Source organism: Brachypodium distachyon, chromosome 3, assembly GCF_000005505.3.
Source record: "Brachypodium distachyon strain Bd21 chromosome 3, Brachypodium_distachyon_v3.0, whole genome shotgun sequence".
In the NCBI taxonomy this organism is placed as follows: Eukaryota; Viridiplantae; Streptophyta; class Magnoliopsida; order Poales; family Poaceae; genus Brachypodium; species Brachypodium distachyon.
Window position 1 is genome coordinate 34,617,407 of NC_016133.3, and position 19,489 is coordinate 34,636,895.

The 19,489-nt window shown below is 46.1% G+C and overlaps 4 protein-coding genes, 1 long non-coding RNA gene and 1 other non-coding gene across 9 annotated transcripts; 4 read left to right on the forward strand and 2 right to left on the reverse strand.

The window, feature by feature from the left end:
• Positions 1-1,301: 1,301 nt before the first annotated feature.
• LOC100841547 lies at positions 1,302-3,503 on the reverse strand. Its single transcript, XR_731607.3, has 4 exons — positions 2,850-3,503; positions 2,489-2,699; positions 1,764-1,858; positions 1,302-1,667 (listed from the first exon to the last, which is right to left on the reverse strand). It is a non-coding gene; the product is annotated as an uncharacterized LOC100841547 (long non-coding RNA).
• Positions 3,504-3,533: 30 nt separating this feature from the next.
• Positions 3,534-4,611, forward strand: LOC104584184. The gene is made up of 2 exons (XM_010238347.3): positions 3,534-3,538; positions 3,726-4,611. The coding sequence occupies exons 1-2, from the start codon at positions 3,534-3,536 to the stop codon at positions 4,360-4,362; spliced, it is 642 nt and encodes a 213-aa protein (XP_010236649.3). The 3' UTR covers positions 4,363-4,611.
• A 2,292-nt stretch (positions 4,612-6,903) lies between these two features.
• LOC100841855 (E3 ubiquitin-protein ligase RFWD3) lies at positions 6,904-13,583 on the reverse strand. 2 transcript variants are annotated; one of them, XM_010236665.3, is made up of 13 exons: positions 13,082-13,583; positions 12,163-12,211; positions 11,967-12,056; positions 11,851-11,895; positions 11,133-11,168; positions 9,518-9,571; positions 9,344-9,445; positions 8,773-8,883; positions 8,534-8,664; positions 8,399-8,438; positions 7,928-7,990; positions 7,663-7,844; positions 6,904-7,553 (listed from the first exon to the last, which is right to left on the reverse strand). In XM_010236665.3, exons 1-13 carry the CDS (start codon positions 13,351-13,353, stop codon positions 7,058-7,060), a joined length of 1,671 nt encoding a protein of 556 aa, XP_010234967.2. In that variant the 5' UTR covers positions 13,354-13,583; the 3' UTR covers positions 6,904-7,057. The 2 variants fall into 2 exon arrangements, with proteins under 2 accessions (XP_010234967.2, XP_003572036.3); XM_003571988.4 differs by having other exon boundaries at positions 12,163-12,241; positions 13,082-13,581.
• A 27-nt stretch (positions 13,584-13,610) lies between these two features.
• LOC100832877 (arsenate reductase 2.1) lies at positions 13,611-16,247 on the forward strand. Of its 3 annotated transcripts, none has more exons than XM_003574239.3 (4): positions 13,611-13,727; positions 13,917-14,046; positions 14,136-14,274; positions 15,829-16,247. In XM_003574239.3, the coding sequence occupies exons 2-4, from the start codon at positions 13,961-13,963 to the stop codon at positions 15,997-15,999; spliced, it is 396 nt and encodes a 131-aa protein (XP_003574287.1). In that variant the 5' UTR covers positions 13,611-13,727; positions 13,917-13,960; the 3' UTR covers positions 16,000-16,247. The 3 variants fall into 3 exon arrangements, with proteins under 3 accessions (XP_003574287.1, XP_024318011.1, XP_010234968.1); XM_010236666.2 differs by having other exon boundaries at positions 13,658-13,788; XM_024462243.1 differs by having other exon boundaries at positions 13,656-14,046.
• LOC112272158 lies at positions 13,651-13,811 on the forward strand. Its single transcript, XR_002965852.1, has one exon. It is a non-coding gene; the product is annotated as a U1 spliceosomal RNA (small nuclear RNA).
• Positions 16,248-17,815: 1,568 nt separating the features above from the next.
• Positions 17,816-19,007, forward strand: LOC100833187 (cytochrome c-type biogenesis protein CcmE homolog, mitochondrial). Its single transcript, XM_003574240.4, has one exon. The coding sequence runs from the start codon at positions 17,978-17,980 to the stop codon at positions 18,758-18,760; it is 783 nt and encodes a 260-aa protein (XP_003574288.1). The 5' UTR covers positions 17,816-17,977; the 3' UTR covers positions 18,761-19,007.
• The last annotated feature ends 482 nt before the right edge of the window (positions 19,008-19,489 follow it).

The following is a 19,489-nucleotide window of genomic DNA, read 5'->3' on the forward strand; positions in this document are numbered from 1 at the left end:
AACCGTTTTGGCATCTATGGGCCTGGCCCTCCGACAGGATTCATACTCTCCAGGTCGCGTGTCATCTCACAAATGGAAACCAGTGCGCGACCAATCAGTTTGGTGATAACATTCAGCTCGAACAGAATTGGTGGCGCATCAGAATTGTCGGTATATTGACAAATCCAAACGAGACTCAAGCACAACATATGACATCTATCCTGGATATGTAAGTTTTACATGAGCATGACCAATGCCAAATCCTAAAGCACTGAACTGTAAACTTTCACTAAAAGCAGAATGTATTTACCTTATAGACTGTTCCAAATCCACCCTCACCGATTATTCCATCAATCTAAAATTCGTCTGTGATTTTCCGTAAAGTTTCAAGATTAGCCTTATATACTGTTCCAAATCCATCCTCACCGATTTTAGAACTGCAAATTAGTTGGCTTCATGACACCCCCCCCCCCCCCCGCCGCCCACACAAAAAAAATAAAAAAAATCTGCTCCACTATATGTTGTTCCATTCTTGTACCACACAGAGTAGGGGTCCCTTCTTTTGGGCTTCTAGAACAGCTTCTGGGTTCCAGGCAGCTGAAGCCGAAAAGAAGGAAAAATTTCTCAATAGCTGCTGGAGGAAGCCCACCCCAAATCACATGTAAAAAGGGCTTCCATGAGAAACTGGTCTCGAGCAGTTTTTTTAGGCTTCTCGGCACACACGGCGAACCATATTTACAACGAAAATGCCACCGCCAAGTTTTTTCCCTCGCGAAACGTTTTTTCCAGACGAGCCTTGCGAGCAAATCACCGCGCTCAACCCTAGCGGGATTGCCTCCCTGGCGCGCCACTCATCCCCCACCCAGCCTTCCTCCTCCCCACCGCCGGCCCGCCTCCTCCCCATCCCCGGCCGCCCCTCCTCCTCCCCTTCCCCGGTCGCCCCTCCTCCTCCTCATCCCCGGCCCGCCTCCTCCCCATCCCCCACCCCGCCTTCCTCCTCCCTATCCCGCACAGGAGCTCCGGCTTCCCCATCTCCTCCGCAGGTCGTCGCCGGTAACAAGGTGAGCAATTTGCAATGAAGTAGCCACTGTTTCTTGTGTGGTGTTTGCAAATATGTGTGATGTTTGCATGGTGTGGAGTGATGGATTTAGGGGTAAATAGGCACTTTTTCTTGTATGTGTGATGTTTTCATGGTGCGGAGTGATGGATTTAGGGGTAAATAGGCACTTTTTCTTGTATGTGTGATGTTTGCATGCTGTGGGCATTTTAGGCAGCAAGGAATTACCCATTTTAATGTTCATGTCATGTGTATATCAGAGATGGAAAAAGGGAAACATGGCAAAGCTGCAATTCACAATTCACAATTCAGTTTCAGGGGCAACATAATCCTTTCACACATACATCAGACAATAAGCTGCATTTTCAAAAGCTGAAAAGAAGGGAACATGATAGCTTCTCAGGGCTTCCTGTGACAGCTGTTTCTCCCAGAAATTAAGCTGAAGCTGGTTTTTGGAGAAGCTCCAGCCGAAAAGAAGGAAACCTTAGCCATGTACGTGGGTAGTCTGCATATCAAGCACGACCATGCATCGAGCAACAGATGGAAAAGAAAATTCTAAATCAATGCAGATTAGTTGGCTTCATGCCCCCCTCAAATATTTGCTCCAGGATATGTTATTCCATTCTTGTATCTACACAGAGTTGATGTGCATTCAAAATTGTTTGGACAAAGGAAATTTAACCAATAGGAACTGGTCAGATCGTCAACAACGGAAAGAAGTGGCTACCTGCTTGAGATTTAGCACTGTACGCAGGTGGTCTGCAGATCAAGCACGACCTCGAACTCCTATGCAGATCTGAGCTCCAGTGATGCAATCAAAACCTGCATCGAGCAACAGATGAAAAAAAAAAGGTTCTTAACCAATGCAGTAAACCAACGTTAGAGCTGAACATAGTACATATAGTTGGAACCAATAGAAAGTGCATTCGACACTAAATATATGTTTAGGATAAAATTAAAACGAATGGGTTCACAAACATAATACAGAAGGCTACCTGTCATACATCAACAAGATCCTGAACAATTAAGTTACACATCTGAAAGTTGGGATATTCATATGATAGTAAAAATTAGAAATGGCCCTTTCTGAAATTCTTGTAGCTACAAAGCCTGCCTCCACCAGCGTTGAATGGAACCTGCTATCAATGGTCTGTCGATGATGGTTATATAGTGTTCTTTTTTCCGATCAAATGATACAAGACCTCTGATTCTAATAACCAAAAAGCCAAGCAGAGGTTGCAGTAAAATGGATCTACCAGTCCCTAGGTACATCAGCTGTAGCTAGAGCACAATGAAGTTTTGGCAACAAATTTTGGGCTGACTACAAATACTCAAGAGAGGACTTCCTTGTTCACTTTTAAAATAAGCTTTGCAATCCATGCGAAACATTTCAATGGGGTGGCAAAGCAACATCACCTATGAAACCTAAAAACAGAAAGAAAATTGATGTACCTTTCGCGATCTTTGCAATAGCGGCATCCATCTCTTGTTTGGAATCGAACACCCTGATGACGAGCCCCATCTCCTTGGCTTCCACGGCGGGGTCTTGCGGCTCGTGAGCACGAGCTCCGTGGCATTTCCATAGCTGATGATCCGCGGCGGCCGCTATAGCGTGCCGAGGTAAGCAACGACAGCCATGTCCACCTCCTTGAGCACGAACACCCTGGTGTCATAGGCGTCCTTGGATTAGTACAGTATGTCACAGGCGGCCACGAGGTAGGCCAGTGCATAGGAATGGTAGACATGATGGACAACAATTCAATCTTAGTTGAGACTTCAGAGTTCTGAGAAACAAAATACAACAAGAAATTACCTTAAAGGTGTTTCTCAGACCTGGCGAGAAATTATTTCTGATCAGAAACTACAGGTTCTACCTGCTGTCGACAGCCGAGAAGAATCAGAGTGAAGCTGGACCCTGCTGCCGGTGCAGGGATTTTCGGTTTGCTGAGAAATTCACCGGAGATTCTTTGCTCTTGCGGCGTTCACCTCCATGGCTGTCATGCCTCTTAGCCTTTCATGCCTTTTGGCAATGAATAAGGTAAACCATACAAGTGAAAATTCGTGTGGTTTGTACGATCAAACTGAAGGAAAACAAATTGGTGTTCCGCAAGAATTTTTACTCCCTTTGATTTTTGTTGGGTCATCGCCGCCTGCATCTCTAGGATCGCGCAGCGGCGGCCACTGGGTCGGTGCCACGTGAGGAGGCGGTGAGCGTGTTCCTAGGCCCGCCGAGCTCGATGACCTCGCAGAAGCGGGGGCCCGCGGCGGGGAGGCGGTCGAGGAGAGCCATGGCGCGCGGGATCTCTGCGAAGGAGTCCGGACTGAGCGCGTTGCTCTGGCCGGGCGGTTGAGGCGCACCTCGTAGACCACGGCCACAGGGTCACGGCGAGGGTCTTGAAGCCCCCGCCGGATCAGCCAAACATATCAAAGCAACCAAAACCAAAATCGCACCGCACGTCGAAGAAGCCTGACACAGCCACACAGAGCTACAGCAGAGATGGGGCCCTCAGGCTGCCAGCGCAACAACCGCACTCACCTCCCGCTTTCCGCTCGCACCGCGACAGAAACACACAGTAAACAACGACGTGGCCTAGCCCATCGAAGCCCCTTTCTTCGCGGCTTAAAAGAATAGTAAAGATAAAGATTGGTTAAACTTTCTTGTCCTGAGACTTCCTAGTCGTCGGTAAAGACGACGCAGATCCAGACTTCAAGAGCGTGCACGCGGCTGCTTAGCCGTCCGATCTACATTGGACAGCTCAAGAAAAAACGAGCCACTCGTGGACGCGCCGAAAATTGTTAGTCCACATGAGCCGGAAACGACCGACAACTCTCAGGATTGGGCTCTCTCAACAAAAAAAAAGCATTATCACGATGGGCCAGGATGTCTCTCGCCGGCAGCGGCAGCGGCAGCGGCTCTGGCGCGGCGGCGACGTGGACACCGGCGTTCTGCACCATCGTGGAAGCCGACACACTCGACTTCTCGTACCTCGCCTGCTCGGCCCGCGGCGTCCGCGCGCCACGCGACGCCTCCTCCTGCGGCGCGCGTGTGCCAGCTGCTCCTCTCCGTCGCCACCCACGACCTCGTCTTCCCCGTCATGCTCTTCGACCGCGCCGCGCGCACGCTGATCGGGTGCCACGCCGACGAGCTGGCCCGATTCTTCGCCGCGGCGGACACCATGCGTGGGGAGATGTGCCGCATGGCGCTGCGCGAGCCCGCGAATGGGAAGGGCGGCGAGCACCTCCCCGCCGTGTCCGTCGTCCCGATGATCCGCGACGGGTTCCGCCCGTTCGTCGATGCCCTCAGGACGTTGTACCCGCGCGGCTGACTGATCCCCTTCGTCGCCGCGCCGCCATGGCTTCTAAGTGTTCGATGAAACGCTTCCATCTTATGGCGCGTTCTGTATTCGTCGATGATCTCTGTCAAGCTCTCCTTTTCTGGCAGATTAGGGTCGAACTCTCTCATGAGCATGTTATCTTTTATTTATCTGATTATAAATGGTTTAGCTTGTCGCTGTCGATAGCAGTGTCCACCATTCCATACCAGGAAAGAATATCGAAACTATTTCTTCTTCGCATGATTGCTCACATACGGGGGACATTAAGACATGCACAAGTCACAAGTGTTCTTACAGCTACGGTGATATGATCCTGTTGACAATGACATGAACTTGAAAAAACAATGCTACAATTAGCATAAAAGGCAGTAACCCGTTTTTACCTTAACGAGAATTTCATCGCATGTCTAGCAAAATGGTACTACATAGTTACATGGTTCTATTTTAAGGAATATCGTGGGGCATCATCCTTCTTATGGGTCTGCATTGTCAGATGTAGATATGTCAAAATTACCGGTCATAGCCACTATTCTATAACATGGCAACAAAAGAAAATGATTAGACTCCAATAGTAGATTGAATAAATAATGATGTTAAAATTGTTTTTCATCAACTTTTTTTCGTTTTTAGTGAAGATAATTTGTGATGAGCTAGTTTGCTATAATCCGAAAACGGAATAAGTAAAATTGAATTTCCCATTACATATTTTCATGGCATGCAGGAACATATTATTGTCACCATCATAAAAACAGACGCGTCAGTAAGAAATGTCTGGCCATGCTGAAGTCGCCCTTCCGCTGCGTATGCTGGACATGCAGGGTGCGGGATGAGAACAAAAAAGAAATACTTGCAGTACTTTCAATAACTAGTGAACTTACTTGCCACCATGATCTTGCTGGAAGACTTCGGGGTTGCATCTGGGTTGCGCATCAATTTTCAAAAGACATCTGCACACCTAATCCGATGCACTGGACAGGAGGAGGCTTTGATGGGCCAGATGTTGGGCGTCGAGTGGAGCCATTCCCATGCACTTATCTGGGTTTGCCGTTGGGCTTGCGAAAGCTATCCGCGACCAAATTACAGTGCTTGGTTGATAAAGTGGCGAATAAATTACAATTGTGGTCTGCCTCAATGCTCTCTTCGGGTGGAAGATTAACACTTGTGCGATCCACGTTGTGTGCCATTCCGGTATACTCCATGATGTCTCTTGATCTGCCCATGAAGACAATTGATGGCATTGATAAAATTTGTAGGGGTTTCTTATGGAAAGGGAGGACAGACGTCAGAGGTGAACATTGCTTAGTGGCCTGGCAATCGGTTTGTTCTCCCATGGAGCTTGGAGGTCTTGGCCTTCCCAACCTCAGTTGCTAAATTTAGCTCTACGGGCTCGTTGGTTCTGGTTACAGAAATGTGACCATGAAAAGCCTTGGGCTGATTTTGATATCAGCATTCCAAACACTTCTCGAGACCTTTGTGAAGCGGCAATTGGTATTGTTGTTGGAAATGGGCAGTCCTCTTGATTCTGGACTGATCCCTGGCTTTTGCGCACTAGCTTCAGCTCCTTTGCGCCAAACCTCTTTGGGGAAGTCTCTCAGCGTGCTGCGCGTATGACGGTGGCTGCAGCACTTGACAATCATGGTTGGCTGAGAGTGATGAACCCTGAGCTTCCTTTGGCTGCTCTTGTTGAGCTCACTGAAATGGCCACCTTGCTGCATGGTGTGGACTTAAATGAACAGGAGGATGCTTTCAGATGGAAGTGGAGCAGCTCTGGAAACTTCACGTCTGCGTCGGCTTATGCCTCCTTCCATGGCCGTGAGCTGAGGCCGGGGGCATCGGAAGTCTGGGACTCGCGTGCTCCCAGTAAGTGTAAAGTTTTTATGTGGCTTGCCATCTGGAATAGGTGTTGGACGTCGGACCGGTTGAGTAGGCGTGGCTTGCCTCACCCGGCCAAGTGCCCATTCTGTGACCAGGAGCAGGAAACACTGTGGACCATCTTCTTCTTCAGTGTGTCTTTGCCAGACAAGTTTGGGCTTCTTGTTTGCAGGTTTGGGGAAAGATTAATTGGATGCCTTCGGTTGACGACTCTCTGGTGGACAAGGCTGGAGGTGAGTAACAAGAAAGACTGCAAGAATCTGAACCCTAGTATAACTTTGATCTGCTAGTGCTTGTGGAAACATAGGAACTCGATTGTTTTTTATGCTGCCTCCACTCAATTCATCAAAGTCATGCAGAACTTAACAATCGAAGGGAATGCTTGGACTAGAGCGTTGTTGTTCAAAGGAACTAAGTTTTGTGTTGGTCGTAGAGTGGGACCAGAGTGGGTTGTAAGTGAGGAGTAATTTTACTTTGCCTACGGGCTTGTAGCCGCATAACGGTATTCTTTTCCAATATATAATACACCTTTTTGGTGTATTCTAGAAAAAATAATAATTAGTGAACTACAAGGAAAAGAAAAGAAAAACTTCCTCCGATGCATAATAAGTCTCAGATTTAGTACAAAGAATAGAAGTTGAAAGCGAATGCAAGTAAAAAGAAATAGAGGTAGAAACGGATATTACCCCCAAAATATCATGCATGGATTTACGTACTAGAAGTGTGTGTGAGAAAACACTGTACAGAGCAAGGCTTGTTTGTGCTTGTACAACAAAGTGGAGTACTACAACGAAGGATAAAGTCAATTTGTATGCTACCTAATTCTGAAAACCTGCAGCTTCTCCTCGCTCAAGCACCCAAGGTACCTGTCGCCGGTGGAGCTCTCTGCAAACCTCAGATCAAGGATCGGTCGGCGGTGCGGGATGAGATCAGTAAATGTCTGAAACGAAGGCAGCCGCCACGTCCGGACTCCAGACAGCGTCTCGTCACCGTAGGCGAAGAGGTGCTGGTTGCTTCCGCTGCAGGGTATGATAACGGACTTCGACATCCTTAACTCGCTTACATTGCCGTTGCAGATGCCGTCTTTGACAAAGGACGTGCTGCTTGTCCTCCTTATGAAGGCGTGGCACCCAAGCTTTCCTGAACCCGAGAGCGTCGGTGATTGAGATATAGCTGTTTGAGATGCAGCGCCAACGCCCAATAGCTCGACTTTTGGCCGGAAGGAAGCCACCAGGAGATCACTTGATGGAGCGGTGCATGCAAGAGATATGCAGACCCCATGGATTTCCATCCCAGTAACCAAATTGGGCCTGAAAAAAGGACCCAGTTTTAATATGTGAACCACAAAGAACCAATATCGACGTTTGCACATACCATGAGCACCAACCAAATCATTAACTTTTTAAACCTGCTACATACTTATTTTCACTGCCACCTACATCCCAAATGCAGGGTCCTATGGAAGAAGCAGAGATGACCTTCCTGGAACCACTGTCATCTACCACGGAGTGGACTGTATGAACTGGGTGTGTTGATAGACCCGTCAAGGAACACATTGGTGCTTTAGTTTGACGGGTGTCAAACACCAAAAGCATGCCATTCTGTAAATTTGAAGAGAGGTTTCTTGTCAACCTTCAAACAGCAAAGATTCGAAAATAATCATGAGAGATTTCGACAAGGCAACCTGTAATCCAGCATAGATGTGATTTGGATCAGATGAAACCCCTGAACAGGACCAGCCAGGAGCCTGCATGGTATTAAAATACAGAAGATTAACAGGCCAGGATAAACTATGTGAGTAGTTCATAAAAAAAATACATGTTCAATACCTTTAAAACTTAAACTTATATGCATCACTACCGGCAACAAGTGCCACACGATGTAAATCTTCTGATTTAAAAACACAACGTATGCTGTGGTGAACACATGCTGCATTTTCAATATCCAAGAACTAGAGATATGACAAGAACCAAACAGAAAACGAAAGCCTGCTGGACACCCACACCCTCAAGGAAGCACACCCGTCTATAGTTTGAAAATTATACTTGCATTCCTCTAAAAATATGTACTTGTAATGAAGTTAATCGCAAAAATAATTATGTGAAGGAACACAAAATTACTTGCGAATTTGTTAACTTCAAGTTCAAAGAATCACCGGTAGATCATATTGAAGGACGATATTGTTGGTCGTCATGCTGTGATATAATCATATTGCACAAAAGTCAAAGTTAGTTCAAAAAATTGTTAAAAAAACAATGAGAAATTGAACTGGCATATGTTACAGATAGACCTGAAAAGCAACAATTTCCTGCCTAGAGATGCAAAAACAGCAAGGCCCCCAGGAAGTATACAAATGTCCCTGACAGCTTTAGTATTGGGAGGAAGGTGGACTTTCATTTCTTGTCTAGAAAACATGCTGATCTGTAGAAATAATGAGTGGAGATACATAAGGTGAATAAGAATAAACAACCAAAATGTGTGGCAAGAAGAATAACTAGCCTGAAATCATAAGGCAAACTGGCTCTGTACCTTAGTAATGACATGTTCAGCACTAACTCCAGCTGCCCTTCCAGAAGCTAATATAATCTGGCTGGATGCATCTATACCCATGACTCGAGCTCCATCAAGGAAATACTCATTCTACAACATATAGTTGCCAACTTCAGAACATGGCTCCCCTTTGATTCATAAAGGAGAATTGGAAATCTAGGAAGGAATGCCTATCAAGGACCAAACCGGTCAACAGTAGCTAATAATTGTACCATCCAACGAGCATACTGACTACGTCTAACAAACCAGTATTTGGCTTTGGCTGGATGCAGTTTTATAAAGAAATGCATGGAGATAATAGCCAGCAATGAAATGATAACCTAAGATTGAGTAAAATGATTTATTCCTCCTGCTAGTCTTCAACATGTGTACAAATTTGATGTCATTTGTCTCATGAAATGAATGAAGCAGTGCTTATGTCTACGAGGTGAGGACGAAGTCAGGAGCAGACAAACTGATTAGATCAAAAGATTATATGGCTTGGTAGTTGGGATACCAAGCAAGATATAATAGAATGAGACAATCAAGCAACACTTAAAAAATAATAGACCTGTAGAACAAATTTGCAAGGATCACCACTGCCAACATCTGCTCTATGTGAAACTGACTCTGGAACCATTCCTCCTCCATCTGATGATTGTTCCGCCAGTTTCTATACAATTGAATGTTAAGATCAAATACTGTATAATCGTGATAATAATTTTAAAAAATATAGCAATGTTACCTGTCTCTTTGAGATTGATTCCTTTATTAAATGTTGCTGCAACAAAATCTGCCTCTGCAAGACGTACGGAAACATAAAGGAATAAATATGAGGCTCTACTGAACATAAAGGTCTATTTTCTGCGAGGCTAATCAGAAACTAGCAATTTAGTACAAGGAGACATACAAGGGAGGCATTTGTTAAGATGAATAAACTGCCAATAAGTTTTAATATACACAATACTACTACGAACAACTGGTGCACTACCTTTTTCAACTTAAACTAGCAAAGAGCCTGCACGATGTTACGGAACAACAAAACGTAGAAACACACGTTAAACATCTGGTCTTACACAGAGTAAATACTTGAATATGATTACAAAACTATGATTCAAGAACATTAATTCCAAGTACTTGAAGCCACCCGCAAAAATCAAAATCACATATCTGGTGGCCTATCAAACCCAATGGTATCATATTTCTTATTTCTTAGTTTTTAAAGAATTAATTTGTCATGATGTGATGCGATTGTGGGACTACGAAATTTCAGTAGCAATGTTACACAAAATTCAGCTTTGCATAAGTATATATCATCTCCAAAAAGCATTTGCATTCGGCTACAGTCATATATCAAACCACGGACCACAATAGGTAACTGAACGAAAGAAATGACAACCAAAATCTACTAAAGACAGTTATGCCATATTAAAAAAAACATGGCATAGAGAAGCATAATTTAGAGAGGACCTCTGTTACACAAGATCATTGGATTTTTATTGTTGCACAACTGGAAAAGAAGAATAAGAAGCCGATGAGACCTGGGCAGCTGGACCAGCACAGTGCAACAAAAATTGATTCATGTTCTTTCACGTGTCTGCTAGACCTGGAGACGCCGCCGCGGTGTTCTCTCTCTTACTCACAACCCTTCTCCAAACCTGCATCTCCAAGCCATTGCTATGCATCTTCCAATTCATCCAAAACCTGAAACCGGCATCTTTAAGCCCTGTGCTGCTTCCCCGAATGATTTCTTGGCGATCAGCGGGGCGACGGGCTTCCGTGAGCCCGGCCGGCGGCCGGCGACGCCACTGACCCACAGCCTCCCAAATCGACGTCCACTGACCCTCAGGTAGTCAGGTTCCACCATTTGCTTCCGTGTGGCGAACGATTCTGTGTCGCTGCGCTTCCGTCATTGACCTCTTGCGACCCACCGCCTGGCCTGCGCCGCCGCTGCTTTCGCGTCGCATGGATCGCGTCGTTCGGCGAGGCACCGGCGGTTCTGCGCTCTCGAATCTGCCCTTCCATCACCCCACGCCGCCGCTGCTCTGAGAAGAATTGGGGGGTGGAACCGCTGGCTCGCACCCGCAGCCGCATGGGGAGAAGTGAATCAATCGGGGGGTTTGGTTTCCGGTGGGCATAAAAGTCGGGGGATCTGGTGGCCTGGGGCCGCCCGAGGAAGGGGGGGATCTGCGACGTCGATAGTGTTTGGATCGGACGGTTTACAGTAAGTGAACGGTGAGACATGGGTAAACTGTGTGTTTATAGCAGTAGAGAAGAGATAGTATGCATGGTTCATGGTTGCACAATGAAAATGCTGTTCACACCTTAATAGTGATACCATATCGAAGTTATGCATGTACCTTGTACTCTTTTATCTCCTCCACAAATGTTTGTTGCTGCATTGAAACATAAAAAAAGCATAAGCTTACGTGAATGTTATATGCAATGTGTACCTTCTGATGATTTCAATACCTGTATAAGATTGTTAAAATAAAGGAATATGGCAGTAGCCTATAGACCATCAACAGAAAATTTACATCTTTCTCACGACAATGCAAAAGCTTATAAACAATGGCACTTGCTGAACCAGGCAGGGAAGATCAGTTTAGCAAAAAGGGGCATATCCCTGTGGTTTGTGGTTTACTCTGAGCTCATTTGAGTTTCCCTTTTAGTATCCCTCTAACTTCTATTTGAATGTCTGAAATGAATATGTAGGCACACAGTACGCAATGTTGCTAGTGGATTGTTGTCCATGTTAAATTTTAATCTTTTATTTTTATATATTAGTTTAGCCACCATGTGTACTTGTATAAAAACATTTAGTCGTATTACCAAAATCTCTTGATTCGAAGATGCAGCTAATCTTCATACAGAAGAACAAATAGTCAAATAGCCAGCTTAGTGATTAGATTCATAAGATATTGAGTACTCTAAGATATTACAATCATGATTCATGAGAAGTTGTGAACATGTTACCAGTACAGAGTCCTAATATCCCCCTCAAGAAAAAGGAGTAGTCCTAATATCAGTTAGAACTTAGAAATAAAAGATGTGGATTGTAAAGAGAAAGTAGCTTACTTGGTTCTCAAGAAATCTATTTTTATCTCTCAATGACAATACTTGCTGCATAAATCAAACAAGCTTCAGTACATGGTCAGAAATACATCGAAGGTAAATTAAAGAAGAAAAATTACCTTTTCAGGATCATTATTTGGAACAACAATCTCTGGTACATAGAGGTTGATAATGTTCTTTTGTCTATATCTCTTGCCACACTGAGGACACTGATTACATAATAACAATAAATATCATCAGAATTATTTCTCCCACTAAAAGTGCATATTACACTTGAATATGTGATTCCGAACTAGCAGTTATTGACCAACATACCGTGGCACTTTTGTTCCCACACTGTGTTAACCATCTTTCTAAGCAAGATCTGCCATAGACATGCCCGCAAGGAATGCAACTAGAAGTAGATTATCACAGAGTTAGCAATTCAAAAGCCACACCATGATGAGTTGTTTTACAGCTTTAGGGACTGCCGAAAATGAGTTGAACATAGATCTATGCCACAAAACCAGAAAGTTAAAAATAAAAGACAGAGAAAACGTACTTCGGTGCTCTTGAACACAAAATTGAAAACAGTCACAGTAATGCATGGTAAGTGACCATTTGCATTGTAACCAAATTCCATGGTCCTTTTAGGTCAGCACCCAGCTTTATTAGATAGCTAGAATATAAGTCGCATGTTTACAATCGCAGCTAATCTAAACTAGTCAAGGTTCTCTTCATCTAGTACTCAACAAGCAAGACACGGTGTAACAGAAGGGAGCTGGTTCACGGCTATCGGATTACACATTCCAACTTTCACAACAAGAAAAAAAGACAAAGATGAATAGTTCCATGACCATTGGCTTCACATGCTTCACGAGTCGCAAGTTTCAACACTGATATAGTTATATGTTTAGATCCAGAGGGTTCAAACAACATAGCGATCCTACATTCGTGGACACTCGCTCCAAATACCCAATGACTATGCGGTAGCTCGTGATTCAGAAAGGCACCACAGCACACATACATTATCACCTAAAACATGAACTCCATCCAATGCACTGAAGTCACATCAGCCCCATTTTCTAAGGGGGGACACAGCAAAATGACCATATGGTTTCTGCTAATCCCAAAGAGCAACGAAATTAGCGAAGCGCAGCAGGAATACCAGCCAATCTAGAAGCTCAGAAGTACACACGGCAACGACTAACTACCCAGCAGAATCGACCAGATCGCGGCACAATTTCCCCCTCACCTTACGCGATGCTTGCCGTCGGCGGTCCACGCGTTCATACACACAGGGCAACTGGGGACGCACGGCCCCTCAGCCTCCTGATCCCCGCCCGCAGCCTCCTCTTCTTCCTCCTCCTCCTCCTCTCCCGAGCTGGAGGAGCTCACCTGCACCACCGGGGGAGCAGTTTCTTCACGAGCCGCCGCCTCGCCGTTGGCGACGAGGTCGACAGCCTCGTGGGAGCGCCCCGGCCCATCCTCCTCGCCCGCCCCCTCCATGGCCCCCGACGCCGGCATGAGGAACGGGATTGGAGAGTGGCACGGAAAGAGAGAGAGGGGAAAATGTTTGGACGCGATGGCGCCGGCGGCGAAAAGATCGTCCCGCGCGTGGAAGGGAGCAAAGTTTTGGTGCGCACGGGCTCCTTGTCATGGGCCGCCCGAGAAACGCCCAGCCCAAAGAAGCAGCCTCGCCAGGCTATGCAGCAGCGCGCCCCGCGCACAAGATCGAGGACCTTTAGTACCACCTCGGCTAGCGGAGGCAGTAGGTACCGGCGAGGAGAGCTATATAATAAGCGCCCCTGCCCACGTTGCAACATACTTACCTGGACGGGGTCGACAGGCGATCAAGAAGGCCCGTGGCCTAGGTCAATGGCCCGCATTGCACTTGGCGGGTGCGTTGGCTTACCATCTCCCCAAGTGGGAGAGTGGACGTCGTAATTTGTGGTAGAGGGGGTACGCGTTCGCGCGGCCCCTGCCAAATCTCTTGAATTAAATCTTGGTCCCTGGAGGCCCAATGTCTAAATTTATTGTTTTGTTTTGTTGAATAAAATTGCTAACTCTTTTATCTGGAACTAAGTCAGATAGGCATAATCACCGTCGTCTCAAGGTAAGAGGATTCAGGGGCATGGCGCGGAGCGTGTCGTGTGTATCGGCGGCGAAGCTAGTGTCGATGACGCGGGGGAACAACAGGCTGGCCGTCATCGACGTCAGGTAAGACGAGCTCACCCATGCGCCTTTGCCGATTCGGGAGCTCATTGTTATTTTTCTTTGTGTGTTGTGGGGGATTGGATCATTGGAAGGGATGAGGAGAGGAGCTACCAGGCGCACATCGCGGGGTCGCACCACTTCGCCAGCGGAAGCTTCGCGGCGCGGCTGCCGGAGCTCGTGCGGGCCACTAGCGGCAAGGACACCCTCGTCTTCCACTGCGCGCTCAGCCAGGTGAAGATCCCTCACCGCCTCTCATCCCTAGCCCCCAATCTCCCATATGCCTCTCTGCTCGACTCTTGCGATTCCACGAGAATCTGATCCCCGACACAGCATTGCGCGGTCGCCTCACCCACCGAGCGTAGTTGATTTAACGATTGTCACAGCATGTGTTCATGTGAGATTATGCTTATGTAATCGATTGTGTCTTGGGAAATCTGGCCCTTGTTGTCTTCTGACCTTCTGTTGATCTGTTCTCCATGCTAGTTGGACATTAATTTTGAAGTTCGAACCCTATGACTTTGTTCGTTTGAGCCTATGTTGTACTCCGTACTTGTTTTCGGTCGTCTCAAATGCTACTTGTAAAACCTTAATTTCAGTTTTTGATATTTCAAGATTGCAATCGAGAATCAGGTCATCAGGCTATGCCCAATTGTTGTTGTGACAACCTGTGTGAATAATCAGTATCTGTCATAGCTTGTCCAATATTATCTTCAACGATTTGGATAGACATATCTATCGATGGAGCTTTATTTCGATTGGAAAGGATTTCAAATCTTCTACCTGGTGCCAACCATAAGGTTTTGGATCAAATGTTATCAGGAGGTCTTGTTCTCTCCATCAAATAAAAAGGAGGTCTTCTATCTCCCTTGGATTGGTTGTGCTTTACAGCATCCTTGTGAGTCCAGTTCGTTCGAAAAATATTCCCCACCTTTTCAATGCAGGAATTTACAGTTAACTCAAGACATTTGGATAAATTAGTTTTTGTTACTGATGTTGGAGTGTCTGAATATATGTTTCAGTGGATTTTTTTCTCTTCGCAAGAATCAGTCTGTGAATAATGGCTTAGTTTACCTGTAGGGGGTTGATTTCTGCTTTGATGTGGTTTTGTATATAGGACATGTGTTTTATGATTCAATCATATGATATTTCACTTACATCCCACTAATTTCTTTTCAAAAATTGCCTATAAGAACTACAAAGTTTGGAAAGAAAGTAAAACATTAGATTGAGACCCACACATCACCAAACTTAAGATAACAATGAGCATACTCAAACTATTATCAGGTGAGCATGGATGAAGCCTGAGCCACCCTAGTCGTGGGAATGCAAAACATGTCTCAGCAGAACTTTTTCTTTTCTTTTGTTGCTTTCTACGGTTAATGCTTTGCCAAACACCTGGCCAATACCCTGAAATTTCTAGTGTTTCTAACACAAATGGTGTTTAATAATTAACATTGTTCGTCTAGCCACCTCACAACCCAGATTTAGTGTTAAATTTGGCATTTGTTTACCAAGATTTAGTACCAATGTGCTGTGTCATTTTTGCTTCTGGAACTTACTTTGTTGCATGATATGGTGACTTCCTTTGATTCTGCAACAGCATTTTATTATCATACTTGTTACATGGTCTGCTAAAGAATAAAACAAAATCAAATCTTTGCATCTGCTGTTCATAGTAATTGTCTATTTTCCCTTTCAAAAAAGTAATTCTCTTATTTGTACCCATAACTTTTGCTTATATGCAAGTGTGTTGTTCTTACAAACTGTTCTATCACCACATCTCAGGTGCGTGGTCCGTCCTGCGCTCGGATGTTCTCGGACTATCTATCAGAGTCCAAGGAAGATTCAGGGATAAAGAACATCATGGTGCTAGAACGTGGGTTCAATGGATGGGAGATTTCAGGGCAGCACGTTTGCAACTGCAAGGATGCTCCTTGCAAAGGCACATGCTCTTGAGTCTTGATGATTTGGGTCACCCAACTGTTCCAGCTCTACCCGATTTGGAATGACGAGTTGGTACAGTTTTCGTATATCGCCTCGTTGAGATGATCATACATTACAGTCCCATTAGATTTCGCAATGGCATGTCTTGGAACAATACATGCGCATATATGTAATACCCTTTTTTTGGAGCTGATATATGTATTCCTACAGTGCACAGTGTACTGGAAAGTTTCCTAAAATATTTGCATCTTCTCGCTAAACAAATTGTAGATGCACATAGTTGGATGAGATGTGGGTCTACAAAAAGAATCAGTCTGAAATTTTTATTTGTTACTTCTCAAAAGTCGAAAGGGGACACAAGCAACTCTAACACATTTTCTAATCATTTGGGCTTACTTTGCAGTTGATGAACAGTATTTTACTAAGCTGTTTTTTCCTCGCAAAAAAAAACTAGTTTTATAGTTTCTAAATCTCTTCTAAAAATAAGCATATTTTCTTTAAAAAAAAGACAGGCAAGATTCTTAAATGTACTTTATGAAATCTAAAGGGTTTGTTATGTTATGCAAGGCCATCTCCGCGTGACTGTTTCCACTCAATTTTTTGCACAGAAATTCTATTTGCGTCACTTCAACAGCTCGTGCTCATGTCTGCCTCGGCATCCACAACAGTAGAGTCTCTCTCCGGTTACCTCGAGTCGGCAATAAGACAATACTCCCTCCGTTCAGAAATAAGTGACGTGAATTTGTATAATAATTGTCGACTCTCGGCAAAGAATTTGACTCATGATGGAACGCCAGTTTTCTTGTATACGTTATTTCTCTTTTATGCACATAAAAAAAGTTCTAAATACTGGACCGTATTGCATGGGAAGATACTCACCGCCAACAACCTCGCTATCCGGAACTGGCCCTGCAACCCCATTTGCCAACTCTGCAGGATTCACCCCGAGACGGTGTTACACCTCTTCCGGGACTGCACCTTCACTAAGGAGGTTTGGGGCCTCATCCACGACTGGGACGCCACCCCCCACCCCTGCCCCGCTACGGTGGCGGACTCGGTTGATGCTCTGTGGGAGGACCTTATCCTTGGCATCCCAAAGAAGGCCAAGCAGGAGCTCAGCAGCAGACTGATATACACCTGGTGGGTGTATGGAAGGAACGCAACAGGAGGATTTTTCGCGGCGTCGCCATGACGGCTCTTCAGGTGGCTTACTCGGTGTGGGATGAGTATAGTGGTAGGGTGCGTGCATGTTCGGACGACCCAGGGGACTATGTTCCGGTGTGATTTGGGGGGTTAGCCCCCTGGAGTTTTCTTTTCTTTCTTGTTCGTTTTGGGAAACTCTTGTGTTTCCCTTTGTACAGTGCTTTTTTTCTAATCGAATGACGGAATCGACCATCTTTTCCTAAAAAAAAAGTTCTAAATAAGAGTCAACTAAAAATCGACCTTTGCTTATGCCCTTAAGCGCTACCAACAAAAGATAAAGTATTAAAAAATGTGAGGGGAAAAAGCGTAAATATTTATGACAACAACATATCCATTTATCCTACACAAAAGTTCAATTAAATTTGTGAACACCTGTCGCATGGGGAAAAATACAGGCCTGCAATGCAAGTAAGGAATTCAAATTTCTCGGAGTAGTAACGTAAGCTGTACAATTCCTAGAAAATTTGTCTCTTTTGCATATTGGATTTTAGTGAGAATTGTCATGGTGTAGCACATACATCTCAGAATTTTGCAAAAGAAATTCACAACATTTCAAAGCTTTGCGGTTACTGAATTGCACGATAGCATAGCGCCTAAAAATGTGGGCAGCGCATGACCCATTCGCAACAACAGCCCTTTGACCTCGCCGCAGTGGCGCACTGTGCCGTGCGCAGCAAGAAGATCAGCCGCCGACCACCCATCCGGACCCAAAGGCGAGCGCACCGCGCACACACGCCTTTCCCCCAATTCCTCCCGCCCCGCGCCTTCCAGATCCCTCCACGCCCCCATGGCCTTCTCGCGTCTCCTCCCCTCCCGCCGCCTCCTCTCCGCCCTCCTCCACACCCCGACCCCGACCCCGACCCCCGCCGCGCACGTCACCCGCGCCGCCCCGTTCGCCCCCTTCCTCCAGCCGGCGCGTTTCTTCTCCGCGACGCGGCGGGGCGCGGCCCCGCGGCAGCGGGCGGCGGACATCGGCGCGCGGGCGCGGCAGCTGCAGAGCCGGCGCCTCTGGACCTACGCGCTCACGTTCGGCTGCGCGGCCGGGTTCGTGGTCACCGTGCTCGCCACGTTCCAGGACCAGCTCGTCTTCTACCTCACCCCGACCGACGCGCTCGCGCGCTTCGCCAGCGACCCGTCCAAGACCCGCTGCCGGCTCGGCGGGCTCGTCCTCGAAGGCTCCGTCGCGCACCCCTCTTCCTCCTCCTCCGAGATCGAGTTCGTCGTCACCGACCTCGTGACCGACGTCCTCGTACGCTACGAGGGCGCGCTCCCGGACCTCTTCCGCGAGGGCCACTCCGTCGTCGTCGAGGGGTTCCTCAAGCCCCTCACCGACGACCTTCGCGCAGACTGCGCGGGGAGGAAGGTCTCCGATAAGGCCCGGGAGGGCGAGTGCTTCCTGCGCGGCACCGAAGTGCTCGCCAAGCACGACGAGAAGTACATGCCCAAGGAGGTCGGCGAGGCCATCGAGCGCAACAAGAAGCAGATCGAGGCCGAGGCGGCTGCCGCGGCAGCTGAGGAGACAGCAACCGCAGCAGCGGTTGCGGTCGATGGAACCAAGGCAAGCTCGTAAGATCTTGCGTTCTGCTTTACGATTTAGATCTTAAGTGCGTGCGATTGAGGCATAGATAGATTTGATTGTCCGAATGAGTTGGGGACTCTCTGCAGCATGATTCAATTGAAGCTGTTGTAATTGAAAGTAGTACTTTTGAGCCCTGAAAAAGGGAATTTTGGCTAGGGGAATAATGAAAACTGATGAAATGATATTTTGGTAAGAAATTTGGTAACAATTGCAATTATACTTATTATTTTGGTAACAATTGCTATATGTACTGTAGATTTTTATAATGCAGTTACTGGGTTACTTTGTAGTGAGAACTGAGAACCCATTATGCAGTTTTGTTGGGTTAATGTGAAATTCTAATTGACTGTATGCAAATGTGCATGTTGGTGCCATCTGGGCCCTTCAAGGGTTAAACTAAAGCTGGTATGTATGCTGCAAGTGAGCCCTACATTCTGGCTTGTGAATTTGCGACAGATTGTTCAATGGTAGCATTGTGTGTTACTGTACGTATGCTTCAGTATGTGATAGTTGAGCCATATGTTCTTTGTATTAATGATCATGTACCTCATAGTTCATTCGTAACCTTGAACCACCAGGACCAGTGTAACTGATTGATGAGATCACACAGAAAGCTTACATAGTTACACGGTGTCCATGTCTGTTTATGTTGCACAGCTGACCTTTTCATTGTAATTCAGCTTGCTAGGTTTGCGACTGCGTACCTAAAGTATTCAGGGT

Excerpts from the sequence above, each read along its gene's own strand:
- LOC100841855 (XM_003571988.4), bottom strand. The coding sequence starts at position 13,353 with ATGCCGGCGTCGGGGGCCATGGAGGGGGCGGGCGAGGAGGATGGGCCG. Across the intron at positions 11,896-11,966 it reads CAAATAATGATCCTGAAAAG|CAAGTATTGTCATTGAGAGA; the intron begins GTAATTTTTCTT and ends TGATTTATGCAG. Across the intron at positions 9,446-9,517 it reads AATCAATCTCAAAGAGACAG|AAACTGGCGGAACAATCATC; the intron begins GTAACATTGCTA and ends TCAATTGTATAG.
- LOC100832877 (XM_003574239.3), top strand. The coding sequence starts at position 13,961 with ATGGCGCGGAGCGTGTCGTGTGTATCGGCGGCGAAGCTAGTGTCGATG. Across the intron at positions 14,047-14,135 it reads CTGGCCGTCATCGACGTCAG|GGATGAGGAGAGGAGCTACC; the intron begins GTAAGACGAGCT and ends GATCATTGGAAG. Across the intron at positions 14,275-15,828 it reads TCCACTGCGCGCTCAGCCAG|GTGCGTGGTCCGTCCTGCGC; the intron begins GTGAAGATCCCT and ends ACCACATCTCAG.
- LOC100833187 (XM_003574240.4), top strand. The coding sequence starts at position 17,978 with ATGGCCTTCTCGCGTCTCCTCCCCTCCCGCCGCCTCCTCTCCGCCCTC.